General features: G+C 36.8%; 1 protein-coding gene across 1 annotated transcript in view; it reads left to right on the top strand.

The window, feature by feature from the left end:
• Positions 1-21,618, top strand: part of ERC2 (ELKS/RAB6-interacting/CAST family member 2) — a 1,048,627-nt gene that overhangs the window by 385,685 nt on the left and 641,324 nt on the right. The window contains exons 5-6 of the mRNA XM_032647533.1: positions 2,817-2,972; positions 16,057-16,224. Of these exons, the coding sequence (XP_032503424.1) occupies positions 2,817-2,972; positions 16,057-16,224 (324 nt within the window). The remainder of the gene's footprint in view (positions 1-2,816; positions 2,973-16,056; positions 16,225-21,618) is intronic.

A 21,618-nucleotide genomic window follows, 5' to 3' on the forward strand; every position in this document is an offset into this window, starting at 1 on the left:
GCACCCGTGCTGCTCTGTGAGGCAGCGGAGCCCGGGTAGGCATCCGGCTTCACGTTTGTTATTTTAAAGAAATAACAGATCACAAGTGTACCACGGTTTTTTTTTTAGCTCATCACACTAAGATGTGGATTTCCGTAACCCACGGGGGCCTGAGGCTGTGGAAGTCTGACCGGGCAGCAGGATGTGATGGAAGCAATGCTACAGTGGGGATGTGAATGCGCCGGGGGAGGGGAGGGGTATTGTTAAGTATGTTGTTTACCTGTATTTGTACCATCCAGAGCCAACCAGAAGCTATTGACCATTAAAATTATGAGAATTTCAAAAAAAAAAAAAAAAAAAAAAAGGAAAGGAATGTTGGCCCTTTCACACTTAATTTACAGTTAACTCTTGTAAAGATTGCACTTAGATATTTGTAAATGCTGAAAGATTGTATCTCAATAAAGAGGGGAAATCTATATTATATTGATTAGTTTTAATAGAGATCTATCTTTTAATGTGTTTTAAAGAAATCATGTAGTCTTAAGGCCTTCATGGGGGTAAATAAAATTGTTACTAGTGGGTAGATTGGAGTGATGGGATTGGGGTGGGTGTCATAATTATCTATGTGGCTTTTCAAGTTTTCTATAATGAGCATGTCAATTTTATAGTCAGAAAAAATCTTGATTTAAAATGACTCTCACTTATTTATGAAGGCTCTTATGAACTTCTGGAAGTTTTTTTTTTTTTTTTCCATAGCCTTCTCATTATTGCTGCTCTTTTTATCTACAGTTATCACAGCTTAGAACTCAAATGAGTCACTAAGGAAGACTCCCTACATTCGTCAGCTTGGCCTGCTATAACAAAATACCACAGACTGGGTGGTTTAAAAAACAGAAATTTATTTTCTCACAGTTCTGTAGGCTGGAAGTCTGAGATCAGGGTGGCAACATGGTTGGATTCCTGTGAGAGCTCTATTCCTGGCTTGCAGATGGCTACCTTCTTGCTGTGTTCTCACATGGCAGAGAGAGTAAACAAGCTCTCTGGTATCTCTTCTTATGAGGGTGCTAATCCCATCATGAGAACTCCATTTTCATGACCCCATCTAATCCTGATTACCTCCCAAAGGCCTCATCTCCAAATATAGTCACACTAGGGGTTAGTGCTTCAACATATAAATTCTGGAGGCACGTAGACATTCAGTCCATAACATTCTCCTCGCTCAAATTGGCAGTATACAAGATTTCCAGATATGCATCTAAAATAGGAAAAGACTAGCAGACGATACATAAAAACATGATAGCTATCACTGGATGGTAGAAATAGAGGGGATTTTCTCCATTTACTGTGAATTTAAAGTATATTATTATACTTTTATAACTGAAAAAAATACAATAAATAGTTTTAAAGTAAAATGAAATACTACAGAATGTAACATTCCATAATAGTCTTGCAAATTTCAGAATTGTTTTCTTTCATCTTCTTGGGGGTCTTCCTGAGAATTAATAAAAGCGTCTTCAGCACTTAGAGCCCCCAGATATGGGCACACAGTGGAGCTCAATAAGCAGCTGTTGCTGCTCCTCACTTTTTCTCTTTTAACAGTGATGGCGATGTCAGTGATAGTAATAATGATTATCATGTTGCTACAGGAAACATGCCACTGGGCATATAATATAGGAAAATAAAATAGAAAATAGCCACAAAATCAGGACAGACATATTTGTTGAAAAGTTTTTTCTATGAGTTGTTATGAATAGAATGCCCCATTCATTGTCTTTACTTCTGGAACTCTTTAGTCTTTTAGATTCTAAAAAATGGTAAAAAAAAAAAATGCATTGGTGGCTCATTTTTTATTAAATTTCAATTACAAATATAATATAAGCTCCTTGAATCTGCACAATAAAATGTCAGGTAGATGGTGACAGTCAGAAAACTTGAAGTCAAACTTTCAGTGTGTTTCATTCCAAGGACTGATATGAGTCTCATACCTGAGGTTTGAGGAAATGTTTTTTTCCTCTATAAGAGTTCTCTCTTCTCTACTTTCTAGTGCATCATTTCTTATTATGCTCTATCTTGTGTGTGGAGTCTGTCATTTCCTTTTTAAAAAAAATTCTCTGTGGTTTTTCCTCAATTAATCCCACATTTCAGTGCAATATTTCTAGTTTTTTAACTCTGTAAATCAATGGGTTAGAAATGCCCTTCAAGGTAGTAATGCTTTTTGTCACACAGTCAGCTGACTGCTTGCCAAATAAATCATGGTGTGATATATTATTTCCAGTTGCTATAAATTTTCAATATTTAGTGTATCAGTCATACTAAGTCGTGATTCAGTTATTTAATTTCACTTATGTCTGTATTTTAGATGAGAATCCTTTTCCCCATTAGTAGATTTTAATTTCCTTCTCTTTCACAGTCAAATTCCAAGCATGCCTTATAAAACCAGCCACAGAATACACACATGAACAAACCGTTTTTGTATTTGCAAGTAGACTGAAAAATATACACTGGTAAACTATATCTGAAATTACAAATTCGTCTATTTAAATGACGTTTTCGTTTTCTAATACTTTAGATCACTTTTATCACTATTGCTTTGGTAATTTGATTCCCAGATATGAGACAAACATATCTAGGTAACTCTCTGTATTGTATTGACATATGCTGTTTACTGGGAGCTTAAAAAATCTCACAAGTGATCTTCAGAAGTGAAAAAAATAAATTGTTCTGAATTCAAGGCTATGTCTACACCCTGATTAATGTATTACTACTGAAACTGCTTTCTGAAACTGTTTTGATAATATTAAAAAAACAATTTTCTTTCTCTTCTTTTTTACCAACAGGACACAAAAATCGCTTCATTGGAGCGAAACATAAGGGATCTTGAGGATGAGATCCAGATGTTAAAAGCCAATGGTGTGCTGAACACTGAGGACCGCGAAGAAGAGATAAAACAAATAGAGGTTTACAAAAGTCACTCCAAGTTCATGAAAACCAAGGTATGGTCCACAATTATAAACTTTTATATTCTTAGTGTGACTGGAAAGTTATGGTTTAAATACATGCTTTCCCCAGATACCCACATAATCTGCTTTATGTGATATATGAAATATATGGACAATAAAGAAGAATGAAGAAGATTTTTAGTTCAGAAGCATGGATTCCAGAAAGAAACCAGGGAAAGCTTTTGGTAGAATTTCTACTTACTGAGGGGTTCAGGATTTCCTAATGAGTTCTTTGGTGTCCCTCTTTCATGGAAATTAACATTTATTTTTAATAGTCCTGTCTCTTCCAAATTTTTTGAGTTTTCATAAGTTTGCTATTTTTAAAAATTTCAATCATTGCCCAATTTTTGGCCCATCCCTGGAAGGTGATTGTCTTAAAAGGTGTTGATCTTGGCTTAAAAGATGTTGATCTTGGAAGCCAATTTAACTGATTTCAAAGGTATGAAGGTTTTAATGTAGTATTTAAGAGAGAACTGATTTTGAGTCCTAGTGCTGAAATTATTCAATGTCTGTAATCCTCAGTTTCTTCATCCATGAAATATGGATAAGAAAAAGAAAATGCCTTCATCGTTGTGTTGCTTTGACAATTCCAGGAGATTATGCATTTAAAGCACTTAGTCCCTTGAGTGATCTCTAAAACGCATTCAATAAACGTCAGCCATTGTTGTTGAGAGTGTTGTTATTACTGTTATCTGTTGGTGTGGAATGTTTATGAAATATTGTCAGAGTAATATGTTCCATTATTATTATTATCAGTATCGCCAGTTTTAAAGAATTCGGTTTGTATTTTTCAAAATGAAACCTTGGGTTGCAAATGGACCAATCATCTGAAAATCTATTATTTTTATATATGCATAATTATTAAATTTATGAACAGCCTAATAGGCCTTTTGAGACTTTGAAATGCTTTTATTTATTCCTCTATTTAAGCTATTTTCTTTGTGAAGATAATAATCACACCAGTTAAAAATTTTTTTTTTTTCCTACCACTTGCTCTTAAATACCCCTGTTCTTATTGTAGGCTTTACTACTGTTTGTTGCTTTATAAAACACTACAGAGTTAAGAGTGATGCAGACTTCTGTGAGAAAGCAGTGGGAGTTGAGAGGAAAAATGCTTAGATGATGGTTATGATTTTTATCAGTTGTGAAATACATGCATAGTCATTGCAGAGAATTTTCAAAATTAGAGGAAATAATATCTAGCATCTGCTTCACTGTGTGTGTTTGTTTGTGTGTGTGTGTTTCTCTAGGAAATAAACAAAAACTATGCTTACTTCTGCCAGCTTCCATCTGTTAGTTGAAGTTGAGGTTGTGACTAAAAATTTGTATCAAGGAGCAGAGATATGAAGAATGTCCAGTGTAGTTGAATATAACCCCTTCCTTTCAGGGATGACCACAAAATGCAGAACGGGTTTCCCTGCTCAGTCCTCCCTTCTGGTTTCTTTATTGCAGTCCTTCCTCATAGAGAGTTGAGCTGATGTGCAGCAAGCACAGTAGTAGGGTGGCCTGCAGACAATGACCAGATCACTCTAGGAATGAAGACCAGATGCACAGATATGAGTGAACTCATGGAGTTTGGGGGAAATTATTGTTTTGGCTGAAACTTTTCCTCCGCATCCTGTCCTGTTATTCAGCAGTGGGAGATAGTTCAAGCCACTTCTACAACTGAAAAGGCAATGAAATTTGTTAACTCTGCCCCTCACCATAGATTGTGTCCAGGTGAATAAAACATGTATATGGTCTTCAGCAAGCAAGTCATGACCTTTATTAACCCATAGTCTTCTGAGACACCATCAATCCTTGAGCTAGTTTTAACGTTTAATGGTTAGTTACTTTCAAGGGTTCCCAAAGTGGTTAGGTCAGAAGGATGTTTGAGGAGAGAAATGGAGTTAGGTGAAAAGAGTGCAGGCTGAGGACTAAAGCAGACTCTGGCAAATCTCTAGCCTTTAGCTCCATGGCCTTGAGGAGTGACTTAAGTCACTCAGCCACATTTTCCTCTTCTGTAAAGTGGGGACAACAATGTAAATCTTAGAGGGTGACTCAAAGTGTTAAATGAAATAATGTAGTTAAAGCACCTGGTTCAAAAAAGTAGCTAATAACAATATCCATTATTATTGAAGACATATAACCAAATATAATAATAATTATTATAATAATAGTAATATAAATGTTATATTTAACTTGACTAACAGGGAAAAATGGATTTCTAAGAAATATAAATAAAAATGATTTCTTATAATATCATGCAGATATCTCTTATAGACTGATAAGAACATTACCTAAAAAGTACTAGTAAGAGTTAGTTTTTAGTATTTTCTCCATTGAAAGAATATTTTTATTGGATTGAACTGTAACATTTATTGCTTATACCTCGTATCATTACTTCAGTTGCTTTTTTTTCTTACCTTTCCTACTTTTGAGAGGGTAGTGTGATTCCTTATTTAAGCCTGGGTGTGGTTGAACAGGTCTATTAAGACATAGTTATTGCTAAGCGTTTAGTCCTGAGTGCTTGTGTTTTGTGCTTTGTGAGATCCCTTAGGCTGTGTGAACTGATTCTAGTTGGGTGAATAATTTATCATGGAACTTGTTAAATTTTAGAGGCATAGACTGATATCCTCTAAAATGGGATTGCTCTCATAGTTCATGGTCCATTGTAGCCTATTTGGATAACTTTTCTACAAAGCTTATATGAATATGTTGCTTATCAACATCATCACACATATCCGAGGAGTTAATTTTTACAATAGTTGGTTACACACATTGACAAGAAAACTGTTTAGTGTCACCAGTGGAGTCTCTTGAATTCTTTTGTTTGTTCAGAGTTATATGGATAAAGCTTTCAATATTGGATTTTGAGCTCTGTGGTCCCCAAAGGGGCACTAAAAGTGGTGCACGTTTAAAGTATTTCCCATTTCCCAATACTGACCACTTAGTTGGGAAGGTAAGAAATGTACTCAAAATACTACCCTGAAGATTTGATGGGAGGAGAGTCCATTTCTGGCTGGAGTAATGCAAGTTGTGTAAGTTTAGTGTTAGCGGTTTTTTTTGTCTAAATAATCAGATTGGTAAGACTGCATTGACAGGTCTGGTGAAGAATGCAAACTCAAATCAATGTCTGAGCAAACCTAGAAGGATAAGTGAAAATACCATTCCACCCCCAACTCCACACAGATAAGGAAGTAGGAAGAACTCAAGTCTATGTGAAATGATAGGCTTTTCCAAAAGAGTAAAGAAATACTAGATTTAAACTGCAAAAATCTAGAGGCTCTAAAACATACACGGGAAATGGAAATGTAGTTGTTAAACTTATTGGGTTTACTGTGATAGAAGCAGTGATAGAAATGGAAATCATAAGGTGACTTTGGATCCTGTCTGGCTAGAAAATGGTAGGTTTGAGGCAGGGACAGTTGACTTTAGAAACTTGTTTTAATAGTTCATAAAGACTCGAAGGGTCATGGTAGAGGAACATTTCAGAAATTCTTATGAAATGCTGCACAAGAGGGGCAGTGGAACTCTTTGGAAACCAAACCTGAATTTGCAGCTAAATATTGTTACTTCTTCTTGCTGCTTGTAGTGAATACGTAGAAAGCTTTTGAGTGCCCCAGAGAACTTTTCTTTCACCAGGTCCTTTGGAGAGGCACCTTCAGGCTGATCACTGTTTATAAAGGTGCCAGGCTTAGAGGTGCTCTTTAATCTGAGCACTTCTTTAATAGAGGTCTAAATGTTTTCTATCATGATTACTTGGAAGCTTATTATTTTTTTAAATTGAAAAAAGATTTTAAAATTCAGCCTAATTATAAAAAATAGCTCCTATAATATCTATGTTCTTGTTTGCTTTTTTTTTTTTTTTTTTTTTTTTTTGCGGTACGCGGAACTCTCACTGTTGTGGCCTCTCCCGCCGCGGAGCACAGGCTCCGGACGCGCAGGTTCAGCGGCCACGGCTCACGGGCCCAGCCGCTCCACAGCATGTGGGATCCTCCCGGACCGGGGCACGAACCCGTGTCCCCTGCATCGGCAGGCGGACTCTAAACCACTGCGCCACCAGGGAAGCCCGTTTGCTTATATTTTTGAAGTTTTAGCTGAAAATTATTTTTATGACCCATTGGTAATAAAATTGACTCAGCATTTGATTCCTCTTCATTAACAGGGCATGATCTCAATCAATCTCAATCTCAATATGCAACTATTTGCTCCAAATAGATAATAAAGGCAGCTAATAATAATTCTTACGTACAGACTCATTTTCAGAAATAGAAATAAGTTGAAATAGATAATTTTAAATGTTTCAATGAAAATTTGACATGGAAACAATGTTGTATGAAAAGGAAGTGCTGCTTGCATTAATTATTAAAATGAATAAAGAATGTAGCTGGAGGGAAAGAAAGTATTTTAAGTAGCCATGTGAAATGGCATGCACCTCCAGTTTGATGTTGAGCAGATGGCTGGGACTGGTAGGTCCTCTTGAAAGCTTTGTGATTAAATTAAGTAGCAGTGAAGACCTAAATTGCTTTTATAAATATGACATCATAGAATAAACATGACATAACATTTTTGGAATAATAGAAGGTGAATTGCAAAAAATGTAAAAGCAGAGTTTGGAATCTCAGCTTGTGCAAAGGCAGGGATACCAGACATAGTCAGCCAGGATTGAAATCCATGCATCTTGCAAGCCCTTTGGCACATGCACGTTGTCCCTGAGAACTGAGGTGCTGGGAGACCTTCCTAGCTGTGCAACTCTCCCCTGTTCGAAACTCCAGTTTCTACCCCCTACTCCCAAGGCATAGAGGAATCAGACTGTGAGGGCAAAATCTAAGAGGTAGTGGAAAGCATGAGTTACCTTCAGGAGCACTGTTAAGCCTTTAAGAATGGAATGTACCATATAAATAATTGTTTTTCTAGTAGGGAAGAAGTGATGGCATCCCCTGTTCTATACAAGGCTTTGTTCCTAGTTTCACACATTTTTCATCTACTGATCCCAGTACTTCTACATTTGCCACTCCCTCTGTTTTCAGAGTTTGCCAAAGATGCCACTCTGATGTCTTAGATCTCCCCCTTTATTCTGAATTTGTAACACATTTTCTTATTAACCTCTGATGGATTACAAACCTAACAACCCAAACTACATGATAATAAGCATATCACTTTCTAGACTTGAGGGCCATATCTGCAGTGAAAAAGAAGCTGTTTTCTTTGGCAAAGTAGTTTTTTCAGGGTGTTAGTTGTGTCACAGGCATAAGTGGTGGAGGAATTTTCAGACGAGATGAAGTGTGCCTGATGTCCACATGGACTTCATATAAACCATGTGATGTAATTCCGATAGGCTTTTCTTCTTGCCATCACGGAGACAGACCTTCCCCAGCCTCAGTTCTCATGTGTGTTAGATTGCGTCACTTTCCATTTTTATTGAGTTTATGGTTATAAAAGAAGCCAAAGGCATACTTTTATGGAAGAATATGATTTTTTACCCTGTAACTATGTTCCCCTTAGAAAAGCCTTTTTCTGTTATTGTCTGCATAAAATATTTATTTAAAATTTACCTTATAGCAGTGATAGTCTGAAAGCTATTTAAAGCAGCTGCCTATTCAATATTTATGGACTGAGATAATTTTATCATTATCAATCTATTTTTATTGAATAAAGTAGGTGTATATAGACCCTGCCATGTCTTCCTTCCTATTAAATACTATTCCATTGATGTTAATTTCATTCAAATTCCTCTCTCAGTACCCTACTCCCACATGAAGTTTCTACTCTGATAATTTTTAGAAGTTAGCACAAAATAGGTTTGTTTGTTTTTACTATAAACATCATCTTTGTTAAGGCATGTAGAGTTGAAAGTTTTTTTAGCTTTATTTTCAGATAAATCAGTTTCATATGTGGAATCAACTATATACTGTGCTGTCACCTACAAGTACACGTGATCTGGGGCTGTACCCCCTGAGAAGAGTGCCGATCATGCTGATCCAACAGATTTAATTTTATAATTTTGTGTAATCCTAATCCTGATTTTCCCTCATTTTATTTATATTCTGTTCTTGTGTGAGAGAGATAAAGAGAGGGGTGGGGAGAGGACTTACTTTGTTCTGGCTAAAAATCATAGATTCATCATTTGTTAAATTATAAAGAAATAATGTGTTTCATGGATTGCACAGACCTGAGCAGTGCCACCACCTGGTCCCACATACCCAAAGCATGTTGATAAATCTATCACAATTCTTTTGCAGTGAGCCTTTTAGCATACCCAGAATCCTTCTCAAGAATGACTTCTGGCCAGCCACTACCAAATCTTCAGATTTGGCAAACAACATGAAACCTATTTGTCCCTCGATCTAGTCTGATGTCTCCCTGCAAATGGGATTCCATATCGACCTTTCTAGTAAATGCTGCACCCTGAAAACTTCTGAAGATGGCAGGTCTCAGTTCTTTTTAAGCATGCCACTCTGTTCATGCTCAGTAGTTATTGTCAGTAGCTTGCTTCTTATTTAGCTAGTTTTAGTTGTTGAAAACAAAAATGCTGGATCAAATAGAGTTTAAAAACATACAATTTAAAGTGTACTTATGAACTTTCAAGTTAGAAGGAATCTGAAGGGCCAAAATTAAGCCAAGGCAGGAGGCTGGAGTGATAAGCAGAGCACTGATTCTGTCTTCTTGTTGGCATTTGCTAGGCAGGTGAACTTGAACTTTAGTTTTCACAGTCACAGGGACACTAAAGGAAAGTGATAGAAGCCTAAGTCTGCTCAAGATGAGGAGTCAAATAGGAATCCCACTACCGCATAGAGCTGGGATCCCAGACACCTACACTCTTAGTGCAGGGATAAAGTAAAAATAAACTCCCCATTCTATTCTCCTCCCCCTTAGACTAAGGGGTTCCAGGGAAAATTATTTATTTATCTATTTTAAAACTTTGAGCCAAGAGAAAGGTGAAAAAACTAGCTTTGAGAATCCATAACCACAGCTGGCTCTTAACGCAGATGTGCAGTGTGAGGTGATCCCAAAGCTTTAAGTATCGAATTTAGTTTAAAGGGGCCTTTGCTTGGTTGTGCCCCAGGTCTTGGCAGAGACAAATGCTCTCAAGGACCACATGTTCACCTTAGACCTCAGTGGTTTTCTCCAGATAAAGTTCCAAAACATATGAGTATAAAATATTAAAAAATTACAAAACCTGCAAGAAAGCAAGCCACCATAAGTGAAAGCCAGTAGAAAGAATAAACAGCAGAACCAGAAAGCAAGGACTTCAGAAATTGAAATTTTAAGGCAAACACTCTGAAATAAATATGTTTAATATGTTTAAAATATAAAAGGAGTTGAAAATATGAATAAAGGGCAAGACCAAGCAAATTTAAAAAGAACCAAATAAAATGTCTAGAAATGGGAAAATATAAAAATGGAAATTTAAAAGTTTGATAAATAGGTTTAACTGCAGAGTGGTCATAGCAGAAGAGAAATTTAATAAACTAGAAAACAGGGCAGAAGAAATTAAATAAAAGATAAAAAGATGGAATACATGAAAGATAAGATACATAGAAGATAGAATAAGAAGCTGTAGTGCAAGTGTAATCTGAATTCTCCAGAGAAAGAGAGATGGAGTGTAGGGACAGTCACTATTCAGAAGCCATATTTGAAGAGATGAAAGCTGAGAATTTTCCAAAACTGATGACAGGTATCAGTCCACAAATTCAGGAACCTCAAAATACCCCAAATAGGATATAAATAAAATGAAATCTATTTGCATAAAAATAAAGCCATAAAATCTTAGAGGCAAAGAAAAGGTCTTAAAAAGCAAAACGTTTGTCCAAAGGAGGTATATGAATGGCTAATAAGTGTATGAAAAGATGTTTGATAGCATCTTAATAATTAGAGAAATCAAAACCATAATGAGATACCACTTCATACTCACTGGAATGGTAATAAGTAAAAAGACAGATAATAACAAGTGTTGATGAGAGTATGAAGAAATTAGAACTCTGGGGTTGCTAGTGGGGATACAAAATGGTATAGTCACTTTGGAAATCAGTTTAGAAATTCTTCAAAAAGCTAAACATATAGTTACCATGTGGCCTAGCAATTCCACACCTATGTTTATACCCAAGAGAAATAAAAACACACAGACTTGCACATGAATGTTCTTACCAGCATTATTCATAATAGCCAAAATGTGGAAACAACCTAAGTGTCCACCATGAGATGAATGGATAGAAACAATATGACATCTTCATACAGTGAAATATATTCAGCCATAAAAAACAATGAAGTACTGATACTTGGTACAACATGGATGAATCTTGAAACGTGCTATGTGAAAAAAGCCAGTCACAAAGTACATATATTGTGAGAGTCCATTTATATGAAATTCCCAGAAAGGGCCAATCCATAGAGACAAAGTAGATTATTGGTTGCCTGGGACTTGGGCGTAGGGGGTGAGGAAAGGAGAGTGACTTCTAATAGTTACAAAGTTTCATATTGAGATGATGAAAAGGTTCTAAAATTTGCTTATGATGATGGCTGCACAATTTTGTAAATATACTAAAAACAATCACCTGTATGCTTTAAGCAGGTGAATTGTATGGCATATAAATTATATTTCAATAAAGCTGTTAAAAAAAGGCAACTAGGGCTTCCCTGGTGGTGCAGTGGTTGAGAGTCCGCCTGCCGATGCAGGGGACACGGGTTCGTGCCCCGGTCCGGGAAGATCCCACATGCCGCAGAGCGGATAGGCCCGTGAGCCATGGCCGCTGAGCCTACGCGTCCAGAGCCTGTGCTCCGCAACGGGAGAGGCCACAACAGTGAGAGGCCCGTGTACCGCAAAAAAATAAATGAATAAAAAAATAAAAATTCCCCATTACCTTTAAAGGAATGAATTTGGAGTGAGAGCTTGACTTCTTAATAGCGTCTGTTAGGCAGAAGGTGGAATAATATGCTCAATGTGCTGTGAGAACATATCTCTTAACCTAGAAAATTACTTTTAATAGTCAGCAACAATATTCATAAAATAAAGAATAAAGTTGAGATATTTGTAGACCAAAATTGAGTTTGCCACCAAAGGAAATTTTAAATGATGCATTTCAGGCACGAGGAGATTCCTAAAGGAATATCTGAGGTGAAAGAATGAATAATGAACAAAGGTAGTGACAAATGTGGGGGTAAATCTAAACAAACATGGACTGTAAAAAAAAATGACGAGTGAAAAACAAAACAGGAAAGAGCTAAAATATATGATGACAATGTGAATGTCAAGACGATGGTGACTGGACTTAAAGTGTCTCAAGGTCCTTATATTATTCAGAAAGGAGATAAGCATAGATTGACTTTAGACTTAGATAAATGTAAGCCTGCTGTGATTTCTAGGGTAATACCCTAACAGTTAGAAATAAATAAAACAAACACATTAAATAAGTATAAAAGTATAACTTTTAAAAGAGTAGAGGCAAAAAAATAGAATGAGAAAAAAAGTCATTCAAAACAAGGCAAGAAAGAAAAGAGAAGAAATAGAAATGGTAGCATATATAGAAAGCACAAAGATGGTTGAAATAAATTCACATGTATCCACAATGATAATGAATGCCCCACTAATTTTATAAGATAGGATAAAGGAATCTGGGTATATGCTATTTACAAGAAACTTCTCCAATATAAGGTTAAAGATACACCGAAAATGAAAAAAACACACTGACCAAATACCAATCATAAGAAAGCTGTTGTAGACCTTGAGGCAAAGAAACCATTTGAGAGCTGAAAAATTTGCAGAGCTACAAGGAGGAATTGATTATTTCACCATTATAGTGGGTGGTTTTAACCCACTCTCAAGTAATCAACAGATGAATCACATTAGAAGATCAAAATACAGAAGACTTAAACTACCCAATTAAAAGTGTTATCAAATGTCATGCACATAATACAGAATATCGCACCCAACAATTGTCCGATCCATATTCTTTTAAAGCACATAGTAAACAGAGTACATTTATGATAACTGACCACATACTGTGCATTAAGCAAGATACACCAGATTTCAAATGATTAGTATAGAACAGGCCATGTTCTCTGTTCACAGAGCAAGTAAGAAATAAAAACCACAGAGATAACTAGGAAACATCTATATATTTGGAGATTAAGAAACATCTAAATTATTCATGGGTCAAGAAATAAATCATAATGGAGATTGGAAAATATTTAAGACTGAACAATAATGTCAATACTACATATCAAACTAGGGAGAGTGAGCTAAAATGATACTGACAGGAAAATTTATGGTCTGAAGGCTTATACATGGAAAGAAAGAAGTATGAAAATTAGTGAGATTAGATTCCAACTTAAAGTTAGGAAGAGAAAATAGAATAAATCCAAGGAAAGTAGTAAGAAGAAAATAATTTAAAAAGGAGAGCAACAATTAATGAGATAGAAGATAAAAATGTTGGATGATCAACAGAACCAAAATTAGCTCTTTGAAGAGATTATTTAATGGGACATGCTTCTGCTGAGATTCATCAAGAAAAAGTAAAAATGAAGACTGTTAGGAAGGAGAAAAAAGATAATCATAGATGCCATATGGTAGTTCTATTTGTAGTTTTTTAAGGAACCTCTATACTGTTCTCCATAGTGCCATAGATATCAAAAGATAAATGGGTTTTATGAAAACTTCCTGCCAATAAAGGTGAAAATTTAGCTGAAATGAAAAAATTTTAAATGAAAAACAGTTTCTCAAAATTGATTCTCATAATTAGAAGTATGAATATTCCTATAATCATTAAAGATGGTTGAAGTAAGTAATGGTCTTTGGAGAAAGAAAACACCAGCTCTGGATAGTTTTTCTGGTGATTTCTAGTGAACATCAATGGGAAAAAATTAGCAATTTTACATAAACCATTTCAGAACACATTAAAAGAAGAAACACTCCCTACTTTATTTGGAAGGCTAAATTGATACTAAAACCTGACAAGGAAAGCTACAAGATAGGAAAATTACAAATCAATCTTACCCATAAACATAGAAAAGATTCTGATAAAATATTAGCAAGGTGAATCCAGTAACATATAAAAAATATACTGCATCATGATGAAGTGAAATTGTTCCTAGTAATGCAAAGGGAGAGTAATATTTTTTAAATCCATTAATATAATTATAACATATTAAAGGTGAAAAATGTGATAAATCATGAGATGCAGAAAAAATGTTTGATAATATTAAACATTCCTTAATCATTAAAAAAAACATCTCTTGGCAAAGTTGTAATAAAAGGGAACTTTCTAAAACTTAAGAGTACCTATAAAAAGCTAAAGCAAACATCGAACTTAATGATGAAACATTGAAATTCTTCCCTTTAAGACCAAGAACAAGACAGAGGAGCCACAATTTCCACCAGGCCTCTCTGTCTTTCTCAATGGCTTGACCATGGGCTGGTATGGGCTTCCTCACAGCCTGGTGGTCGCAGGTTGGTTGGACTTCTGTCTTGGTGGTTGACTTCCAGTGGGAGGAAGCTGAAGTTGCCAGTCCTCCTACAGGCTAGGGCTAGAGCAGGCATATGACACATGCTGCATTTAGCTGGTTGAAGCAAGTCACAGTCCAGCCCAGGTTCAAGAGGGTGGTGAATAGACTCCTCCTCTAGTTGTGAGGAGCAGCATGTGTGTACAAGTAGGAGGAAATCGGTGGCATTCATTTTTGGAGATCATCGACCACAACTCCTACGAGACTGGCAAAAATGTGAAAGGCCAGTGACATACGATATTGTCAAAGGCATGGAGTGATTGATACATTTACATACTGCTTGTGAGCATGAAAATTAGTATAACTGCTTTAGAAAACACTTTGGTGTTATCTGGTGAAGTTAAAGATGTGCATACTATGTGGTCCAGCAATTTAACTCCTAGGTTATTTTTACTATGTGTACCAGATGCTATGTATAAGAATGTTTAGAATAGCACTTTTTGTAATGGCAGAAAGCCCTGGAAGCAAACCCAAATGTATATCAACAGCAGAATAGACAAATTTTAATGAAGTCTTACAATGGAATACTGTACTTCATTGAAAATGAACAAATCGCACGTACAATAACTTGATATAATCTCCAGGACGTAAGATTGAGTAGCAAAAAGCAAAGTGCTAAAAAAAATACACAGTGCAAATAAAGTTAAAAAACATGTAAAACTAAATAGTGTATTATTTACAGATGTAATAAATATATGGTGAGCCTGAAAGACAAGCAAGAAAAGGACAAACACAAAATTTAGGGTGGTAGCTATTTCCAAAGTGGGAGAGAAGGAGATAGAAATGGGTTGGGATATGGGTAATTCTAATGATCCTTTTGGTGAATTGAATGATGGATGTTTCTTGTATTATTTTTCTATGTTATATGTATTTTATGTTTGTGTCTTTTTAGTGTTTAATGTGAGAAAAAAAAACCCTCAATGCTTACTTTTTTTGGGGTGAGGATTCTTTTCTGTCAAATGATGCCCTTGAATGATCATTTCCATTTTGGAGTAGCAGAGAAGGTCCAGGTTCTGTCTTGGGTAATTACCTTTGTCAGCTTCCTGTTGACACTTCTGAGGACTATGGTCAGTAGACTTTGTGGTTTCTTGGATGAGTTGTAGGTTTGGCCAGGAAGCCTTCATTCCACTGTAAAGCTTGGTTCTCAGTGGTGTGGAAGGTAGAAGGCAGGCTGCTGACCTTACCTTTCCTATTTTCTACTCTGAGTCACCTTTAAAGAGCCTCCCCAGACCCCTAAGACTGAGTGACTCTCAAGCCATATTTTTTTTTTTTTTTTTTTTTTGCGGTACGCGGGCCTCTCACTGTTGTGGCCTCTCCCGTTGCGGAGCACAGGCTCCGGACGCGCAGGCTCAGCGGCCATGGCTCACGGGCCCAGCCGCTCCGCGGCATGTGGGATCCTCCCAGACCGGGGCACGAACCCGCGTCCCCTGCATCGGCAGGCGGACTCTCAACCTCAAGCCATATTTTTAAGCAAACTCATGGTCTGCCTTGTTGGATGAATGATCACTGGTTCTTGGAAATTAAGAGAATTCAGTAGTTCTCAAATGTAAAGAGTAGGAGCTGCGGCTCTAATTTTTTGTAATTTCATTTTTCACAGATTGATCAGCTGAAGCAGGAGCTTTCAAAGAAGGAGTCAGAACTTCTTGCCTTACAAACAAAGCTTGAAACTCTTAGCAATCAGAATTCAGATTGCAAGCAACACATTGAAGTGCTTAAAGAGTCGCTTACTGCCAAAGAACAGAGGGCTGCCATCCTTCAGACCGAGGTAAGGCGCTGTTTCAGGACTTCGGGCAGCAGACATTGAGTTGATAGAAAATATCCTATCTGAACAGCTTTCTTTTCAAGATCCCTTATCCAAATCCTTGGGGCCAGATACATCTTGGATATCAGATACATTGGGGATTTGGGAAAGGTCAGATCCATTGCAAGTATCATAGATTGTATAACACTCCCAATGGGGTTGCAGCAACATCGCATAAGCAAACATGGATATTTCTGCAGAAAAAAATTTTCTTACACTAAAGTAGAGTAAATAAAGACTATATAAGGAGCCTTCTGTTGGTTCGTGTTAGGTTGTGCCACCAAAGGAGTTTGCTTCACACTTGGATTTTTTTTTTTCACTTTTCAGAGTTTTTTCGCAGTTGGGAACCATAGATAAATGATTGGATCTGAAACGGTTTCATTTTATCAAAAATCATAAAAGTGTCAGGGTGTCATCTACCTTACTTTACTGTGTATCTGTGTAGGCCCCCCTCCTGGCACCCTTGGGTTTCTCACATCCTAAGCAGTATCCTCAATTTTCAAGATTCTTTTACCCATTGAAGAAAGCTGATATTGTGTTAGTTTCTTAAATGAAATGTGGTTTGTTATTTCTTATTCATACTAAGAAAAAAAACGCAAATACATGTTGCTATCCTATTTTCTTGCTTCTCATTGGATGATATCTCATTGCTAAGAAATGCAAAATACAAGCTAGTTATTATGTAAATGAAACAGTTGCCAGAAAATAAATTATTAAATGGGGCCAGTAGCAAAGAATGCAGTGAATCTACCTGATTTTTGTGTTGTGGCAGTGTGTTACATGGATTACTTTAGGAGAAGGCAGTCTGATTGATTGAGTTGGATGTTCTCTCTTGTGTTCTTGGAGCCGTGTCTTTGCATGTATACATTTTGGGGTCTGTGGGTAGGTTTGGATTTTCTGTAGGAGTTAATGGGGCCATGCCAGTTTGTAGGTCTGTGCCCTCAGTCAAGGTGCAGGACAATGTCCAGAGGAGAAAGGAAACAAGTTCCAGGTTGGATAGGTCTTGGCATGGACCTGATAGGTCTATGCACTTGATTGGCCAATAGGCAGTTAATTGATTGCTTCGAATCAAAACTGTCATTTTGGCTTCAATGATGTAGATATTTTACATTTAAGAAATACCATTTTCAGTTGTGTATAGTTCCATTGTGAATGTAGAAGCATGGATATTTTATTTTTTAAGACATAACTGCAAACTATGCCATAAATTGGAGGTTGGCTTGTATTTCCTTTGAGGAGGCAGCAGTGAATAGTATCTAGAACTGTGCTAATACTGTCGCCACTAGGCACATGTGGCTATTCAAATTTAGATTAATTAAAATTCGGTTAAATTTAAAATGGAGCTTCTTAGTCACACTAGCCACATTTCATGTATTTCGTAGTCACATGTGGCTAGAGACTAGTGTATGGGACAGCACAACTATAGACCATTTCTACCATGTTGGACTTGTCTAGAATATGGGTGGAAAGCTATGGCTTGTTGGGACAAATCCTGCCCTCTGCCTGCTTTGGTAAATAAAGTTTTATTAAAATTTTAATATTTAAACTTATTTAACTTTAAACTTATTTAACGTTAAACTTATTTAACGTTAAATAAGTTAACTTTAAAGTTAAATTTATTTAACTTGATGGTTACACCCTTTCATCTATGTGTTGTCTTTGGCTGCTTTTGTGCTACCAAAGCAGGATTTAGTAGCAACAGAGACTGTAAGGCTGAAAAGCTGGAACTATTTACTCTCTGGCCCTTTACAGAAAAAGTTTGCCACCCATGGCATTGTAATTTCCTGGGAAGAGGCTTGAGTGGGAATTGGAATGCCTGGCTTGTCCTTTCTCTAACAGGCTTACTCTGAACAGGGCCAAATTTGCTGACCTCCATTCTAGAGCCCAAGTTTTTCTTCAAAGTGGTCAGTCACACTGCAACAGATTGTACTCACAGCTGTCTTAAGTTGGCAATAATACCAGCATTACTAATGAAGTTACTGTAATTGTGTTGCTGTGTATTGGGTAGAAGGAAATTTGAGAAGCAAGGCAGTCTGCTGAGGTATTGCCCAAACAGGTAGTCAGGCTTCTTGATAGTTTCTCTTCAGAAGGAGAGAATGAGAAAAGTCAGCTTGGAGAAGCTTACTACCTCTTCCTTGTACTGATGAGTGTTGTATTCTGTGGCCTCTTTCCCTTTTCTTATTCTTTCCCCTGTTTTTTACCTCTCTCGAATTAATGTAGTCCAAATTAGACCTGTACATATTTCATGAAAAAGACAGAGGTGACATTATGTGGATAGCTTCCATCCCACGTTCAATAATTAAAATGACCCAATAAAGAGACAGCACTTTGAAGTAGAAAAAATTACTCTCTATGTGCAGAGAAGGTGAGATGATTCTCTGCTTTTCTGCTTTGAAGTTGGGATTGTGAGATTAATGATTTTATCAGCTGGAAATATCCAAGGAATTTTCTTTTCCTTTTTTTTCTTCTTTTAAAATCTTTGTAAATGGAAGTGAAGAGAGTTATCTGATGATATCCATCTCACAGAGGAAGCAATTTAGGTTGAAATTAGCTCTAATTGTTGGATCATAGGCAAGGGATTTTTGGCAGCAGGGTAAAATACACTGAAGTAATTTTCCTGCTTCTTGGAAAAACAGGGAAATAAGAGTCTCCCTACCTAATGTGGGTTAGTGGGTGAGTATTCAGTAGGTAAGATATGTTATGTTTCATTGTGCCCTGCAATGAAAGAACTGAATTTACATTCATGTGAAAGATACTGTTTTCATCCTTAGAAGAGGTTACATGTGATAGCTCCCTCCAATTAGATCCCTGAGTCATTGCTGAATGTTCTTGCTAAAACAGAAGAGGACTCTCTCTAGAATGGAAAGAGCCCTACTGGTTTCTCTGGAAAATCTGTGCCATCAACTATCTTTGGCAACTCTTTTAGAATATGTTAAAAATGACAGATGTCACTGACTCAACGGTTAATCTCTGCAAGGAAGGCTTTTGCCACCACAGAATTTGCGCTTGGGAGGTAGTAGGTTGAAGGCTGGGATGAGAGGGGAGGCAAGTTGTCTGGGTTTGTGGCTATGTGGCTTGGGTAGGTTTGTTTTAACTTGTACAGATGCCCAGATGCTCTTTGACATGTGTGCAATAAATCAATGGAATAATAATTACACACACACACACACACACACACACACACACACACACAGACACCACATAGCTCTTAACATAACATTTTACTTTTTAAAATAGCTTCAAAGGACCGTAAGGCCAAGTATCTTATTTTGCTACTTCCCTTGATGTTTCCCACGTACCAATTTACCCTTATCCACCAACACATTAATTTCATGTGAGTAGAGATAATAATAAATAGACTTCAGCACCTTGACTTTTATGGATTTTAATGAATTACCAGCACATCCAGAAATCAGAAAGAAGAAAGGCCTAGCTATTATTTTATAATCTGAAGTAAAATGTGATATGAAAAACACAGCATTTAGAAGTGGAAGATGTGTGGACATGCCTTAGCCTCACCATTTAATCACTATGACGTGAACAAGACTTGTATTTCTGAACCTCCATGTCTTGATCTGTAAAGCAGCAGTCATTGTACCAGCCTGATGCATCTGTATGAAATGTGCTTTGATTCTACTAAAGGGTTTTAGCTATAAATTGTGTGGATTATTATCATTGTTGTGATTGTTATTACTATTGTATATCAGGATGTTTGGGGAATACTCTACCTCACTTCTTACGGGTCTACCTTTGTGGGTCTCCTTTGAATTTTTGGTGTCTACTTTTACTGAGCTCAGACTTTTACATTTCAACGGAGTCACTTTTTTATGCCCTAGAATAATGCAGAGAAATGAAAATACTATGAAAGTGCCATCTATTTTGTTCTAGCTCCAACTTAAAAGATTTCTTTCTGTTTTCTTGCGAGTACACTTTGCCCCGGCCCAGCGTGATTTCTGAACTGCCAGGCATGGCATCTCTTTTGCATCTTTTTTTGTATTCTGGAAGATATGTTATGTGACAGTGGTATATGATGCTGCTTTTATAATCATTTCTGTTCCAAATAGCTTAGGGAAACATTCTACTTGTAAGAAAAAACACTTGACAACATGTTAATTAAAGAATGTAGGGGTTTTGTGTTCATGAAGGCGAGAGGCAACACATGCAGGTTAGGTTAATGGCAGCTCCATAGTAAGGGTCCAGAACATTTTTCGTTTTGCTCTTTAAATGTAATCAATATAAGAAAATCTCATGTGATCTGTTGGCTCAGTTCCCAGAAAATTCACCTTGGCACATACATACTTATATTCATGTGCAATAACGTATATACTCTCAGGTAGTTTACAGATACCCTGAAGCATTTCCAAGAGTTTCACATTAAAGATCCTTGCCCTATAGATTTCATGCATTTTTCATTCAACATATATTTTTTAAATGACTACTATGTGCCAGATATGGTTCCTGCCTTCATCCAGTCAGCATTATATTGGGTATGTGGATGTATGGTAGAGAACTGATCACAGTACCATAAACACTCAGTGAGTTCATTATCACTGGTTAGTAATAATTCCACACAAGGTTTTAATTGGACTTCATCTTTCTTTGGTTGTTTAAAGGCAGATAAGTAAAGGAAAGAAAGAAGATAAAACTAAATGTTTAGTTCTTTTGAGGACTAGAGTATGCAAGCTGTATGAAACGTCTATTTAGGGACTTCCCTGGTGGTGCAATAGTTAAGAATCTGCCTGCCAATGCAGGGGACACGGTTTTGAGCCCTGGTCCGGGAAGATCCCACATGCCGTGGAGCAACTAAGCCCGGGCGCCACAACTACTGAGCCTGAGCTCTAGAGCCCATGAGCCACAACTACTGAGCCTGTGTGCCACAACTGCTGAGGTCCACGCACCTAGAGCCCGTGCTCCGCAACAAGAGAAGCCACCACAATGAGAAGCCCATGCACCGCAACGAAGAGTAGCCCCTGCTTGCCACAACTAGAGAAAGCCTGCGCACAGCAGCAAAGACCCAACACAGCCGAAAATAAATTAATGTTAAAAAAAAGGTCTATTTATACCTGTTATAATTTAAGGCTAATATTGCTAAGGTGATTACTCTGATAATGTTAAGATTTTATGTTCTGATTAAAACTGATCCTCAAAAAAAAAAAAGAAAGAAAAAAGAAAACTGATCCTCTTTTGAGCCTACATTCAAGCAACCTGGCTTTCCTTGAGAAAGGGAATGGTATTTATAGGCTTACAGATTATTTCAGGAGTTACTGCATCTAGTTAGAAATGCTTCAGTCAGCTATAATTTAGGTAGACCCTTCCCTCAACTTGTCTAAACAAGCAAGGTATCATTTGATAATATTT

Source organism: Phocoena sinus, chromosome 11 (assembly GCF_008692025.1).
Source record: "Phocoena sinus isolate mPhoSin1 chromosome 11, mPhoSin1.pri, whole genome shotgun sequence".
Taxonomy (NCBI): domain Eukaryota; kingdom Metazoa; phylum Chordata; class Mammalia; order Artiodactyla; family Phocoenidae; genus Phocoena; species Phocoena sinus.